The sequence below is a fragment of the Anomaloglossus baeobatrachus genome, chromosome 1, assembly GCF_048569485.1.
Source record: "Anomaloglossus baeobatrachus isolate aAnoBae1 chromosome 1, aAnoBae1.hap1, whole genome shotgun sequence".
In the NCBI taxonomy this organism is placed as follows: domain Eukaryota; kingdom Metazoa; phylum Chordata; class Amphibia; order Anura; family Aromobatidae; genus Anomaloglossus; species Anomaloglossus baeobatrachus.
In genome coordinates, this window is record NC_134353.1 from 448,388,039 (window position 1) to 448,404,562 (window position 16,524).

General features: G+C 45.6%; 1 protein-coding gene across 2 annotated transcripts in view; it reads right to left on the reverse strand.

Annotated features, from left to right (window-relative positions):
- Nucleotides 1–11,317: 11,317 nt before the first annotated feature.
- Nucleotides 11,318–16,524, reverse strand: part of LOC142294596 (mucosal addressin cell adhesion molecule 1-like) — a 54,913-nt gene continuing 49,706 nt past the window's right edge. Inside the window, exons 5-6 of one of the 2 annotated variants that reach the window (XM_075337884.1) lie at nt 13,644–13,907; nt 11,318–11,999 (exon numbers count right to left, since the gene is read on the reverse strand). In XM_075337884.1, coding sequence (XP_075193999.1) covers nt 11,782–11,999; nt 13,644–13,907 — 482 coding nt within the window. In that variant the 3' untranslated portion in view covers nt 11,318–11,781. The remainder of the gene's footprint in view (nt 12,000–13,643; nt 13,908–16,524) is intronic. The other variant, XM_075337885.1, reaches the window with a different exon arrangement.

A 16,524-nucleotide genomic window follows, 5' to 3' on the forward strand; every position in this document is an offset into this window, starting at 1 on the left:
GTGGTTTTCTTTCCGCCAGCTCAGGGCAACACTAGTCTCCTGTGTTTGCTGCCACGGATATGGCAAACCACTTCTTTAAATTCCAATATATATATACTGTATACAGTGTATCTATGAGGTTGGCCACCTACATTTTCTGGGACGCTTCCTCCCATCCAGATTCCATACCCCGCTGTCCTTGGCATCTGCATCTTGGGAACAATGCTTCCTTCAGGTGGTCGGATGATGTACTTGGCTTGCTAATATCGGTCGACGTGCCTTCCGGACTCCAAGTCTTCACGTCTTTGGTTCATGATGGTCCTTCTCATTACTCGAGGTCCAGTAGTTATGCCTTGTCATCTTGGGCTTCTGGAGCCAGGATATGAACTCTGGCGGTACGGTGGGCTGGTCTGTGACCAGGGGTAATCGTTTGAACCTCGGAGAGCTGATGTCCGTACTGACCTGGTTTATTAAGCTCGGACATGTTTATTCTTGATCTAGCCGGTGGTCATTCTATCGGGCTGTGGTTTATTCATTCCTTGATAGGCTGTTAAGGACTTTAACTTCTATTCTATAGTTGCGGTGTTCAGAATGTTCATTAACCCATTTCGGGCATGTCTCACTGTCTCTGGTCGCTGTAGTGTAAGCTGTCTACCTCGTTTATTCTCAGTCCCAACAGGCAGAGCTCCTTCGCTCTTGGACGTCAGACGAGCAGTTCTGGCATATTTAGAGGCTACCAGAGTTGGCGCATAGCTTCTGCCCTCTTGGTGCAAATTGCGGGAAAGTGCCGAGGGAAGTCGATGTCTAAGACAACTGTCTCGGTAGGTTAGGGCCGCTGTTTCAGCTACTTACCAGTCCGCGGGTCGGGACCTCCCAACTCGCATTGGGGCCCACTCCGCCAGGGCTCTGTCCACTTCTTGGGCGGAGAAGGTGGGGGTTTCCTTGGATCTGATTTGTCGTACGGCAACGTGGTCGGGTCCCCACACGTTTTGTAAGCATTATAAACTGGGCCTTCTCACCGATCAGCACATGTTGTTCAGTAGCAGGGCTTTGCAGGCTGTGGTCCCCCCCTCATGTGGATTACTTTGGCATTCTCCTACCGTGCTGTCATGTGGCGTCCTGGAAAATAAGAATTACTACTTACCGGTAATGATGTTTCCAGGAGCCAACATGACAGCACGCTTATTTCCCTCCCGTCTGATTATGTACCGTGTGTTGTGCGTTCTGCATTAATAAAATGGTGTTATCTCCCATCCTGGTGTGGTACTTTAAAAAACACTGAGGAAAGGGGGATGGGGAGGGGCTTTTAAACTCTTGCGTTTCCTGTCCCTGTAAAGGTCAAAGGAGCAACTCCTACCGTGCTGTCATGTTGGCTCCTGGAAACATCATTACCGGTAAGTAGTAATTCTTATTTTTTTATATATAAACTTAACTAAACAAAAAAAGTGCAGGTTTGTCATAATAAGCAAGCAAAAAATGCTCAAAAAAGTGATCCAAAGGTGTATAGAAAAATAAACATGAAATCATTAAAAATGTCACTTTGTCCTACAAAGAATGCGGCCCCTCTCAATTTTTGTTTTCTATATGCGGCCCATACACCCAGCTGAGTTTGAGACCCCTGATCTAGAGGAAAACAGTGAACATGGGTATTCACATGGAGAATTAGGCTATGTGCGCACGTTGCGTAAATACATGCAGTTACGCTGCGCTTTGTAGCGCAGCGTAACTGCATGCGTCCTGCGTCCCCTGCACAGTCTATGGAGATTGTGCAGGGGCCGTGCGCACGTGGCGTCTTAGAGTGCAGCGCTTCGGCTGCTGCCCGAAGCGCTGCGCTCTAGAAGTGACATGTCACTTCTTCCGTGCGCTTTGCCGGCAGCTCCTGCTCTGTCTATGGCAGGAGCTGCAGGCAAAGCGCATGGAATCGGCTTTTTTTTTTTTTCTCTACGGACATTTTCTGCAGCGATTTGAAGCGCACGTGTGCTCTTCAGATCGCTGCAGAAAATTCTGCAGTGACTGTACGCAACGTGCGCACATAGCCTAAGATGTAAAGTCACTCACCAGCGCAGATTGCATAGACCAACAGGAGGTTCCCATATAGGCCGTAGACCACTATCCCAGTCCATTATACGAGTCCCCAAGGCCTCATATGGATTTACCTTACTCTCCCCTCTCCTTCTAAGGCCCGTTTCACACGTCAGTGAAGAACACAGACGTTTTTCACTGGCGTGTAAAACACGCACATGTCCCTGCGTGTGCCGAAAATCACGGCACACGTGGGTTGTCTAAGTGCAATCCGGGCTCCATTCTCCGTGGTCCGTGATTGCACTTAGAGATTCACTCACCTGTGCCCGCTCCCGCTGTCCATGGTGCTGATCGCTCCCGCGATGCAGCATCCGGCCGGCGGTGACCCCTGCAGGAGCTGCTTCCGGGTCGGCTGTGTCGCGCATAATGAATATGCGCGACAGTAATCAGCCGGCTTAGAAGCAGCAGGGAGAACGGGCTGCAGAGGACATCGCTGGACGCCGGGTGAGTTAAAATGTTTTTTATTTTAAAAGCACGTTTTTTTCTGGCACATGTTTCACGGACCACACCACTGCGTGGTCCGTGGAACATCAGTGATGCCAGAAAAAAATGTCTCCGTGCAGCAATCACTCACACGCGGGTACGCTACACGGAGACACGTGCAGTAACAAATCACTGATGTGTGAGCAGACCCATTCATTATAATGGGTCTGTATATGTCAGTGATTCTGGTGCGTTTAAAAAAAAGCACAAACGTACCAGAATCACTGACGTGTGAAAGGGGCCTAACAGGCAGCTGAAGCCGATTGTGGGATCATTACCCCTGAAATAAAGAGGATCCTAACCATAATTATAGCACTTGTGGGACAGAAGTGTCCGTTATAATGTGGTTTTCCTATATCTTGATACATAGAACGCTACATACATTGCCACATTAACGCCTCCATGGAGTCTCAGCCTTGGGATTCTGTCTATGTACAGGCTTCAGAAAAAATTCTTGATCAACAACTTTGAAGATTACATACAACATACTCAACTCTACCTAGGTTGGAGGTTTTACAGTCCCTTTTACCTCTTATTCTCCATGTGAATACCCCGTTCACTGTGTTCTTCTAGATAATTATTCCTTGATGGAGGCCATTTTTACAGGCCAAAACGTCAGATTGGATGGGCTGTATCTGTATTTTTGTTCCATTTTCACATTAAAGCATCACTTAAGAAAGCAATTCTCCAAATTTTTATAAGTCTATCTTGCTATTTACATTTGGGGTGCCAGAGTTAGAGTTGTATTGTGACTACACCAGCAGATGACATGGCTCCCCAAACCATCATTGATTGTGGAAACTTCACATTAGATCTCATCAGCTTGGATTGTGGCCTCTCCACTCTTCCTCCAGACTCTAGGACGTTTATTTCTAAATGAAATGGAAAATTTACTTTTATCTGAAAACACCACCTTGGACCACTGAACAACAGTCCAGTTCTTTTCCTCCTTGGCCCAGGTAAGACACTTCTGGCGTTGTCTATTGGTCATGAGTGGCTTGACACAAGAAATGCGGCAGTTGTAGCCCATGTCCATGTTCTGGATATGTCTGTGTGTGGTGGCTCTTGAAGCACTAACTCCAACAGTAGTCACTCCTTGTGAATCTCCCCCAAATTTTTGAATGGCCTTTTCTTAACAATCCTATCAAGGCTGCAGTTATCCCGGTTGCTTGTGCACCTTTTTCTACCACACTTTTTGCTTCCACTCAACTTTTCATTAACATGCTTTGAATCAGCACTCTGTGAACAGCCAACTTCTTTAGCAGTGATCTTTTGTGGCTTACCCTCCTTGTGGAGTGTGTCAACGACTGCTTTCTGGACATCTGGCAAATCACTAGTCTTCCCCATGATTGTATAGCCTACTGAACGAGACTAAGGGACCATTTTAAATGCTTAGGAAGCCTTTGCAGGTGTTTTGTGGTAATTATTCTAACTTTCTGAGATAATGACATTTGGGTAAGCCATAATCATCAACATTGAAAGAAATAAACACTTGAAATAGATCACTCTGTGTGTAATGACTCTATATAATATATGCATTTTACTGTTGTAGTGAATTACTGAAATTAATTAATTTTTTGATGATATTCTAATTTATTGAGAAGCACCTCTATTTGTGCCCTTGTAGCATTCTAAATTATATAAGGACATAAGTGTTGGCCCCCATTATGTACTCATTTCCCATCTCCTGTACTTATATCCCCAATTCTAGGCCCCGCCTGGTATATATGTCCCCTGTTCTGCTGCTGTTCTTTAACACATAAAAAATAAACGATTCTCCTCGCCTTTCACCACTCTCACGACTTGCAGTGTCCTCTTATATAGCTGGCGTGGAAGCAAGCAGCTGACTTCAGTGTGCAAGCGACGGGCAGTGCATGACTTCACTGCCATGCAGCGCCAGTGCCTTGCACACCCAGGGCTGCCAGTAGGAATTTCAGGACACTATACTAGTAAAATAATCGTGCCCCCTTGAGGCTCCACCGAGGCTCCACCCCAGCTCCACCTCCATCCTTTGAACATTCCACAATCCCACTGCTCACTCTTGGAAAAACTCCTGCATATGTGAATACACCCGCTGCATATGCATATAAATATATTATAGAGGCGGATGAGAGCGTTATACACAATAGAGGCTAGTGCTGGCTATATACCCAATAGAGGCTGCTGCTGGCTGTATACCCAATGAAGGCTTCAGGCGGCATACACAATAGAGGCTGCTGTTGGCTGTATACTCAAGGCTAGAAGCTGCATACACAATAGACACTGCTGCTGGCTGTATACTCAGTGGAGGCTGCTGCTGGCTGTGTACCCAATAGATGCTGTTGGCTGCATATTCAATAAAGGCTGCTGCTGGCTGTATACACAATAGAGGCTGCATATACAATAGAGGCTTCATACACAAGAGTCTGTGGGGTGTATACACAATAGAGACTGTATATACAATAGAGGCTGCGGGGTGTATATAGTGTATACACAGCACCATACTGTACACATAGATCCACACTATATACAGACACACTGTAATACAGCATATAGTGTGGACCTGTATATACAGTATAGTGCTGTGTATGAGCCGGGAACAGGAAGACAGACACACACAGATGATACTCACCATCCTGGTATGCTCGGTGGTGATTGGAGGATTCTCTTCTTCCAGTGAGTTTCTGTTTACATTGTGCATAGCAGTCTATTTAGCACATGCGCAGTACAAACTTCAGAAAGAAAAGAGGACGAGCCAGCCGTGTCTGACATCACTGAAGATGTTAGACTTGGCCAGCCCTCTTGCTTTGGTGCCAGCGGCGGTAACTGCAGTGAGGCCCAGAGAAGAGGTAGGGGGTGAGGCCCGGGGAGGCGGAGTAGGACAGAGTTGGGAGGAGTGGGGCCCTGTGAAGAAGTGGGGGGGAAAAGACCCAGATATTAATTAAGCGTAAAATAATTACCTCAGCCTATGGGCCCCCATTTTCACCGGGCCCCATACAGAAGTACTGGTTATAATGCCCTGATGGCGGCCCTGTGTACGCCAATGTCAGCTGCTGTCCTCTGATTGGCCAGCAGTGTGTATTGCGGTGTAGGGACCCGGTGGTTATCTGCTATGCAATGGATTTCAGCTGAGTGTTTGTCTTCTGACAAACATCGAGCTGAAATAAGCGCTGGGATCAGCAGGCCCCTCTTCTGTACTAGCCCGATCATCAAATCATAATCTCCTACGAATAAAACAGTGATTTTATAAATGAAATTTAAAAAAAACAAAACAAGCAGCCCAGTCGGTGACACATTGCTAGAATCAAGGTCTCAGCCATAACTTTATGCCGCTTTCAGACTAGATGGCAAAAACCTGATGACAGATTCCCTTTAGGGAGAAATACTGATGAATATAGGTTAAGGCTTGGGTTACACAGTGATTTTTTTTGTTATGCTACTGATTGAGTTTAACTATTAAAAAGAATCTGTGAGCAGGTTTTCGCTACCTCATCTGAGAGCAGCATGATGAAGAAAAATAAAGACCATGATTCCAAAGATTTATCACTTAGATTACTGGGTGCAGCAGTTGTGACATAATCAGTGTTCTTAGGTGTAGCAGAGCTCATAGAGCTAACCCCACCCACACTTCAGCTTTCTGTGTAAATTGTATAGTGACTGTAAGCTGCTTATAATAGGAGGGGGTATGGTCAGACCTGGGCTCTTTCAACCTAGTCCTGACACAGATAATCTTCTGCTGATAAAACACTCATTGTATTGAACCAACAGAACACAGCCTAAAGGACCCGTCACACTAAGCAACATCGCTAGCAACATCGCTGGTAACGAACAACTTTTGTGACGTTGCTAGCGATGTTGCTGTGTGTGACATCCAGCAACAACCTGGCCCCTGCTGTGAGGTCGTTGGTTGTTGCTGAATGTCCTGGGCCATTTTTTAGTTGTTGCTGTCCTGCTGTGAAGCACAGATCGCTGTGTGTGACAGCGAGACAGCAACAACTAAATGTGCAGGCAGCAGGAGCCGGCTTCTGCTGAGGCTGGTAACTAATGTAAACATCGGGTAACCAAGAAGCCCTGTCCTTGGTTACCCGATATTTACCTTTGATACCAGCCTCCTCCGCTCTCACTGCCTGTGCTGCCGGCTCCTGCTCTGTGCACAGATAGCTGCAGCACACATCAGGCAATTAACCCGATGTGTGCTGTAACTAGGAGAGCAAGGAGCCAGCGCTCAGTGTGCGCTGCTCCCTGCTCTGTGCACAGATAGCTGCAGCACACATCAGGCAATTAACCCGATGTGTGCTGTAACTAGGAGAGCAAGGAGCCAGCGCTCAGTGTGCGCTGCTCCCTGCTCTGTGCACATTTAGCTGCAGCACACATCGGGTTAATTAACCTGATGTGTGCTGTAACTAGGAGACTGGGGGCTGGTCACTGGTTGCTGGTGAGCTCACCAGCAACTCGTGTAGCCACGCTCCAGCGATCCCTGCCAGGTCAGGTTGCTGGTGGGATCGCTGGAGCGTCGCAGTGTGACAGCTCACCAGCAACCTCCTAGCAACTTACCAGCGATCCCTATCGTTGTTGGGATCGCTGGTAAGTTGCTTAGTGTGACTGGACCTTAATAAGTGACAGATCCTTGAAATCAGTGTCTCAGCCTCTACCTCATGCTGTCATCAGATTACATAGTAAAATAATGCTGATAGATTCCCTTTAAGTGGCAGCTGTAGTCCATCCAATTGCATACAACTCAATGTATCGCTTTGGACTGCAGCTGTAGCTAAATAGGTAAAAATCAATTAGTAGCGCTACAAAAGTTGTAGTGTAGCCCAAGTCTAAAACCACAAGTTAGCAAAAGTGCTTACCAATAAATAAACTTCATTTACTTCACAGTTTTCAGCATATGTGCCATTTAACCCCTTCCACCACCTTGCTATACATATTTAGCACAGCCAGGGTATGCATGTAAGGCCTCTTTCACACACCCGTGCCTCCGGTACATGTATGGACAGTTTTCTCACGTACCGGAGACACGGGCACACGTTGACATATGTTTTCCTATAGTTTCGGGCACACGTAAGTATTTTTGTACGGAACGTGTGTCCGTTCTGTACTTACGTGTGCCCGTGTGCTCCACACGCTGACATGTCCGTTTTTCTCCGGCATCACGGGTGTCACACAGAACGCAAACGTGTCACACGTAACACACACGGACCACACGGATGTGTTCCGTTTGACACGCACTGGAGAAAAGACATGTGTCTATTAAAAAAACCCAAACCTTTACTCACCTTCTCCAGCCCTGCAGTCTCTGCCGCTGCTGTCACTTGCTGCCGACCGCCGCTCATTATGGTCATTTAATATTCACTTCACTGCGGACGGAAGCAGCAGCAGCGGGGAGTCGGCAGGACCGGAGACAGAAGATCAGCACCACGGACAGTGACGCCAGGGACAGGTGAGTAGAAAGTTCCCGTTCTCCGTGTGTTATCACAGATAACACACGGAGAACACACGTGTGCCAGACACAGAGCTCACCGAGAGCAATACGCATCTTTGACACGTTCGTGAAACACGTGCGTGATTTTCATGGGCGTGTGAAAGAGGCCTAAGGAGCGGGATCAGGAGCTGTACCTGCTCAATACAAGGCAGACTACACCCATAACACTAAGGGGTACTTTGCACATTGCGACATCGCTACTGCGATATCGTCGGGGTCAAATCGAAAGTGACGCACATCCGGCGCCGGTAATGACGTCGCAACGTGTAAAGCCTAGATGTGCCAATAAACGATCGCAAAAGTGTCAAAAATCGGTGATCTGTGTAGCGTCGGTCATTTTCATAATGTCGCACCAATTGGAAATACGATGTTGTTCCTCGTTTCTGCGGCAGCACACATCGCTGTGTGTGAAGCCGCAGGAGCGAGGAACATCTCCTTACCTGCTTCCACCGGCTATGCGGAAGGAAGGAGGTGGGCGGGATGTTTACGTCCCGCTCATCTCCACCCCTCCGCTTCTATTGGCCGCCTGCAGTGTGACGTCGCTGTGACACCGCACGACCTGCCCCCTTAGGAAGGAGGCGGGTCGCCGGCCAGAGCGACGTCACAGGGCAGGTAAGTGCGTGTGAAGCTGCCGTAGCGATAATGTTCGCTATGGCAGCTATCACAAGATATCGCATGTGCGACGGGGGCAGGTACTATCGCGCTCGGTATCGCTAGCCGATGCTAGCGATGTTGCAACGTGCAAAGTACCCCTAACAATTGTCACTAGCATCTAAAAGCCAAATCATCAAACCCGGTATATCAAAATGTAGAATTATTTAAAACATACAAAAACTGCAATTAAAAGTGATCAATATGTTGGATGTACCCCAGAATGGTAAAAAAAATAAAACTACTGCTCGGCACGCAAAAAATAAGCCCCTCACACAGCTTCATTGACAGAAAAATCAATCAGTTAATGGTCTTAAAAAATGACAACACAATATTTTTTTATACAAATCTCAGAATTTTTTTCCCTTAAATAAAAAAAATAGCTATAGAAGTTTTATATCATTAATCGCATTGACTAGGTTATATTTACTGCACAATGAACACTGGAAAAACAAAACCTGAAAAATAATAGTGGATTTGCAGTTTTTCACCATTTGCCCTGATTTTCAGTACACGATTCAGTAAAATAAACAAAGAAAATAAGTTCTTATACAACTATAGTAACCAAAAATTAAAAAGTGACTGATCTTGGCAGAAGAAGGAGAGGAAAGTACAGAAGCATGAGTTGTCCGATCCCTCTAGACCCAGAAGAACATCCATACTGGATATAGTGGGTCTGATGGGAGTCCAGGAGCTCAGTGCTGCAGTGCCCCAGTGTATTGGACTATTGTTACCACAGTTATCTAAACTGTGGTAACAATAGTCCGTTACGCTGGGATGTGTGCGCCTTTCCAGTTCTCATCACGTCTACATAATTATCAGCCATTTTGAACTACAAGAGTATGTCACGTCCTATGTCCTGACATCCACTAAGGTGACGGCCCTCGTCCAGCGTCCATTTCACATGGAATGGGAAACCTGTGCTAAGATGTTTCTCATATACATGAACTTTCTGTCTATAAATATATATTCTTTATTCTCTTATTACAAATATTTTACAGTGACATAAACAAAAATAATTAGACTAAGCTGCCTGTACCTTAACGGGAACCTGTCAGCATGACCATATGAGAAAATCGTCCTCGTTTCATCAAGAAAATTCGGTCAATTTTGTTTTTCATTTGACATCCATATACAATCTGTTTTTTTTCGTTATATTTTTTTACAGCAGTCATTAAAGAAGCACTGACACGGAGAAGGCGACAGTAGGTGAGTATATTAATACACTCACACTACATTACATGCATATGTACACAGACTGAATCAATAGAAATGTTAGCGGGAGTGCTTCTTTAATGATGTACAAGACCATTTGCAGTTTTCTGTTACAGATTGCAATGTCTCCATATGGGATCCATTTTTTTCCAATATTATTCAATTGTGCTGTTCAGATGAGCATTTTACGTTTCAACGCATGTGAAAAAAAATTGCAGTGTGCACTAGTATCTTCCGTACGTCGGCTCAGACTTGTGCATTCCAGTCTATGGGTTTACAAAAAAAACAGATCTTATATGGAACGTATAGTATCAGCTTTTTACAGATACATTACAATTCTTTAACATAAAAAAATATAAATCACCTTGTAAATTATTATTAGCTGCTGCTATAAAAAAATAATTGGATTGCTTATGAGTTTCCTGTTGTGAACCCGGTTTAACTGGAAGAGTGCAGGCAGAAAATGGAATTTTTGTTCACCCTGCAGCCCTTTGCTTCCAGTCATGGTGACGATGCAAGGTCAGTTACAGTCATCATTCATTACACAGTGAGCGCTCTGTAATGACACCATGGCATATTGATTGACAGCCTGCTCTGCAGCATGTGTTTGCAGAGCAGGCTGTTAGCCATTGTGCAAGAGGAGTGATTACAGAGCGCTCACTGTGTAATAAGCGGTCACTTCTAAAACCTCCTGTACCGTTATGATTACAGGAAGCAAGCGGCTGCACGGAAAATATATCTTCGTTTTCTCCCTGGAGCCACTCTTCCAGTTAGAAAATTAGGGCTTGGTTCCACTTGCGTTTTGCAAGGATGAGTGCAATCCGATAAAACATCAGATTGCTCTCAGTCTAGTGCAAAACTATGGAGCAGTGTCTATTTGTGATTGATTTCTCATGCCATAGTGGCATGCAGAATGAATCCCAGCATGCTGCGTTTTGAAGCGAGTCTCAGGTCACGCACCCCCATACAAGTCTATGGGAGTGTGTGAAACATTGCACTGCACTCACATGTAATCCCATCGCATTGCGATATACGAAGAGACAGGCCGGGAAGGAGATGAGGAGAAAGTGTTCCCTCCCTCTTCTCTGCAGCTGTGATATGATCACATCACAGTCGCATGACTCTCGGCTGACGCTCACAGCAGAGGGTCATTAGCATATCGATTCCGATGCTCTCACATCAGGAGCTATGAGCAAGTGGACAAGCACCCTAAAACTATGTGCGCACTAGAAAATGGATTTTTCTGAAAAAAATCTGCACCATGTGGCAGAATACCGCACCTGCGGCAACAACCACGGTAATAATGCACCCGCTTTATTGCCCTGGTATTGCCGCGGTTTTGCTGCAATTTTTTTTTACCATTATCTATGGCAAAAACCGCAGGCACCTGCGGAAAAGAAGTGACATGCACATTAAATCCGCAGCGGAAAATACGCGGGTAAATCCGCAGGTATAAAAAAAAATTCGCAGTGTGCGCACAGCATTTTTTTTTATACCCATAGGTTTTGCTGGGGAAGGACTGCAGAAATGTTAGAAACATTTTCTGCAGCAAATCCGCGGTAAAATGTGCGGTAAATCCTCAGCGTGCGCACATAGCCTTAGAGTATTTGGTGAGTTTTTTACCTCAGTATTTCTAAGCCAAAACTAGGAGTGGAACAATTCGAGGAGAAATATAATAGAAAAATGGGCACCACTTCTGTATTTATTACCCACTCCTGATTTGAGCTTACAAATAGATAAAAAGGTCACCAAATACTCAACATGTGCATGGCCTAAAATTGTATTTACCTGCAGATTACCACTATGGTTGCAGGCAACTACCATTTTTAACTGACATGTTCCCTTTTATCACATCTTAAATCAATCATTCTCCTTAGGTCATTGGCCTTCATGATATTCAAATAAAATTAGTACATGGAAAAGTCCTTCTTGGCTGATATGTCGTAACAAAATACTGCCTGCAAGCCTCCTTGGGATTTCGAGCCTTTTTTGACTGTTGGAAATTCAGTATGATTGAGTTGAAAGAATCCTTTCTTGCTTAGTTGTCTATAGATATGCAGAGAAAGTAGAATGCTGCCAATCAGACCTGTAGCTGGCACAATTGACCACATAAGATAATATCCATCTGAAAAATAAAAGAAAGCATTTGGTTTTATCTGATTACTTAATGGCGATTTCCAGGACTTTTTCCTTTTTTTTTTACTATGGGCTTTAGGTTACTTTCACACTTGCGTTGAACGGCATCTGTTGCTATCCGCCGCCTTGAGGAATTGCAGTAACCGTTGCAGGAAACTGTTTTATTCCTCATAGACTTCTATTAGCTACGGATAGCAATGGTTGGCCTTGCATTGCATCCGTTAGCCGACGCTGTGTTGCATCCGCCTGGCGGATGAAACGCTGCATGTAGCGTTTTTCAGCGCTTGGCAGAGTGTCAAAAAAACGCAACCTGCAAGATTCCGTCGGCGTCCGTTGTTTTTATAATGGATGCCTATGGTGCCGGATTCTGTTAACGCAACCATCTTTACACAACTGCGCATGCCCAGTATAAAGTCAAGAAAAAAAACTATAACGGATTGCGTTATTTTGTACAATCTCTTGCATCTGTTGTGCCACTATATGCAACGCATCCGTTGCATGCATCACACAACGCAATGCAACGGATGCCGTTCAACGCAAGTGTGAAAGTAGCCTAAGAGCTATCAGGCAGTTACCTGCCTGTTGTACCCGCCGCTGGCTCAGAACAGTTACAGACCACTCCTGCCAGTGATTCTGCTGCTTCACATCAACAGAGCAACATTTCCTCTTCTGGGATAATCTGACGATGGGGTCTGTCTGCCGATGTCATGCTGAATGACAGCTGTCTCATTGTAATCAGGCAAAGGGAAGCCAGCTGTCAATCAGCATAACTGACCTAGGTCTTGACCTATCTATAGGATAGGTGTTCATTTGTAGCCAGGTGGGGGTCCAAATGCTGAAAGCATCAAATATCCCAAAAATGGGATGTGTGTCACCTGCTCCACTAATTTTCTGATAGTCCTACAGAGAAAGAATAGGGCAGTAACACTCATGTATGGCCACTGCTTCATTTTCATGGGGTATGTCAGAGCCCTATTCTCAGGATCCACAGGGTACAGGGAGATGAACCCTCACTGATTCGGACATTATCACCTGTTCTCTTAATAGATGATAACCTTTAATGTTGGGAATATCTTTTTAACATGTAACATTCAAATTACACAACAGAAGCCATTGCCATGTTTTTGTTGTATGGCTGTGATATAATTGATATATCCAGACCTAAAGAGATTTTCCTGGACTTTAATATTGATGAGTTAACCTTTAAAGTGGTTATCCACTACTTAGACAACCCCATCTCATTCCCCATGTTTGCTCCATTAAAATAAAAAAAGCTTATACTCACTTCCCATGCTGGTGCCATTTCAGAAGTGCTAGGGCTCGCAATCCCGGGGCTGACATGAAGTTGTGATATCACCTGAGACCCACGCCCAATAAGCACTGGCTTTTCTCTCACTGCCTTCGGAGAAATGATTTTAATCAACAGGTAATGAGACCAGAGGCTGCAACTCACTTCATGTTGATTTATCATTTGTGAAACAAACAGCTGGAACAACGCCAGAATGGTTGGGACTGGAGTATAAGCTTTTTTTTTATAAGGGACAAACATGGGAAATGGAGAATGGGGTGTCCAAGTAGTGGACAATCTCTTTAAGGTAAAATGTTTACTGCTATGTTTTGTCTGTATACATACCAGTGTTAATAGATTTGGTAGCACCAATTATCGTAGTAGGCCAGGTACTCTGTGTGGTGACTGTATTAATTATAGCATTCTTTGTATGTTCTCCTGTAATGGTCGAATGGTGACTTTTTATTGAAGTGCTCTTTTGCTTCCCCTGGGTGGTTTCATGATTTTGAGAAGTGGTAACTGTGGTCACGTAAGGTGCCTCTGATGTCTGTGTTAGGGTAGATGTGATTTGAGAGGTGGAAGTAGCTGGGGCTTCAGTGGTGCTCTTGCCTGTAAATGAAAATATTCTATAAAAGAAGGTAATCTTTATGGTAATGATTTCCCCATAAAATGTAGTTCTAACTGACAAAACTAGTTTGATATGAAACCACATTACAGAAATATATATCACAGGGGTTGGCCCCTATTTGGTCAACCCCTTCTCAATCACTATGTTTGACCCCAGGAAAATAACAACTATACTCACCTCTGGTGCCAACGCAGTTCCAGAGGGGTCAGCACTTGCTCCCCAGGGGCTCATGTCATATTATTACATCAAGCAAGCCCCAGTTCACTCTCTCCGCCTTTTGAAGTATCAAACATTAAGAGGACGTGAGTAGAGATGAGCGAACCGGTTGTGGTCCCGCGAACCGAGGTCTGGTTCGAGTTCGGTTTGGCTAACCAGTTCGGCGAACCACTCGAACCCATAGGAAACAATGGGAGGCAATCACAAACACATAAAAACGCATTATAAATGTACACATACAGTTAATAAACATTGCCATAACACTTACCTGTCCCCGGGATGCGTCCTGCACTCTGTCTCCTGCCGCTATTCCTCCCGATAATCGCTGCATCCTCCTGTTAACCAGCAGGGATGCAGGACCTACGTGACGTCATCAAAATAGCATGTGACCAGTCACGTGTCTGTTATCTCATTGGCTACAGACTGGTCATATGACTATGACGCCTCATGCTAGGACCTGTCATTGCATCTCTCTGTTACACGGTGCACGTTTGTGTATCGCCGTGTACTGGCGACATGCTCCAGCACACGGTTGACTCCCCGTTCCCTTAAGGTACCGTCACACTAAGCGATGCTCCAGCGATCCCACCAGTAACCTGACCTGGCAGGGATCGCTGGAGCGTCGCTACACGGGTTGATGGTGAGCTGTCAAACAGGCAGATCTCACCAGCAACCAGTGACCAGCCCCCAGCCAGCAGCGACGCGGGGAAGCGATGCTGCGCTTGGTAACTAAGGTAAATATCGGGTAACCAACCCGATATTTACCATGGTTACCAGCGCACACCGCTTAGCACTGGCTCCCTGCACTCCTAGCCAGAGTACACATCAGGTTAATTTAACCCGATGTGTAGTCTGGCTATGTGTGCAGGGAGCAGGGAGCTGGCACTGGCAGCGTGAGAGCAGCGGACGCTGGTAACTAAGGTAAACATCGGGTAACCAAGGAAAGGGCTTCTTGGTTATCCGATGTTTACCGTAGTTACCAGCGTCCGCAGAAGCCGGCTCCTGACCGGCTGACACAGCCGGTCAATAACGGAGATCACCGTTGCCATAGCAACGCGCTTGGTAGCGGTGACGTCCCGCTACCAGCATGCAGCGGCATCTGAATCACGTAATCGGAGCAGCGTTGCTATGGCAACCCGTGCCACCGCTTACAGCCGGGAGCCTGTGGTCACTCTCACAGAGTGATTTCTGCACGGAGCACAGCGTCTTCCCCCATGCAGCTGTGTTGTCTGATGGAGCAGACAGAGCTACATGTGTTGAAGGGGAAAGAAGACAGAAGAGCAGGATCGTGGAGAGCTGAGAGGGGGTAATAAAGATGGAGTCTCTAATGTGTCTGTGTATTTATTTCTATAAAAGTATTTTTTTTCTGTGTGGTGTTTTTTTTTAACCCTTTATTGGAGATTCTTAATGGCCGGGTCAAACGTGCCTGACATTAAGAATCTCTGACTTAATACTAGCTAGTAAAAAAAAGCCAGTATTAACTCATGATTACCCAACAAGCCACCCGGCTTCAGGGCTGTTGGAAGAGTTGGATACAGCGCCAGATGATGGCGCTTCTATGGGAGCGCCATTTTCTGGGGTGGCTGCGGACTGCAATTCGCAGCAGAGGGGCCCAGAAACCTCGGCTAACCTGTGCTGTGGATTCCAATCCCCAGCTGCCTAGTTGTACCCGGCTGGACACAAAAATGGGGCGAAGCCTATGTCGTTTTTTGTTTTTTTTTAATTATTTCATAAAATTCATAAATTAAGTAAAAAAAGGGCTTCCCTATATTTGTAGTTCCCAGCCAGGTACAAATAGGCAGCTGGGGTTTGGGGGCAGCTCGTAGGTGCCTGCTGTACCTGGCTAGCATACAAAAATATGGCGACGCGCACGTCATTTTTTTTGTAGTTTTTTGGCAAAAAAAATACCCCCATCTGCATGGCGTTACCTTGGCTGGCAATCAAAATACAGGGAAGCCCATTAATTTTTTTCTATTTAAAAAATAGTTAAACAAAAATGACGTTGGGTCCCCCCATTTTTGATAGCCAGCTAGGGTAAAGCAGATGGCTGTAGCCTGAAAACCACAGCTGGCAGCTTTACCGTGGTTGGGGATCCAATGTGGAGGTCACCCCAGGCTCTTTTTTTATAATTATTTTATAAATATTAATAATTACAAAAAAAAAGTAGTGTCCCCCCCCAAATTGGATCATCAGCCAAGGTAAAGCGATCAGCTGTGGTCTGGTATTCTCAGGGTGGGAAGGTCCATAGTTATTGGGCCTTCACAGCCTAAAAATAGCAGGCCGCAGGCACCCCAGATGTGGCGCATCCACTAGATGCGCCAATTCTGGCGCTTCACCCCAGCTCATCCCGTGCCCTGGTGCAGTGGCAAACGGGGTAATAAA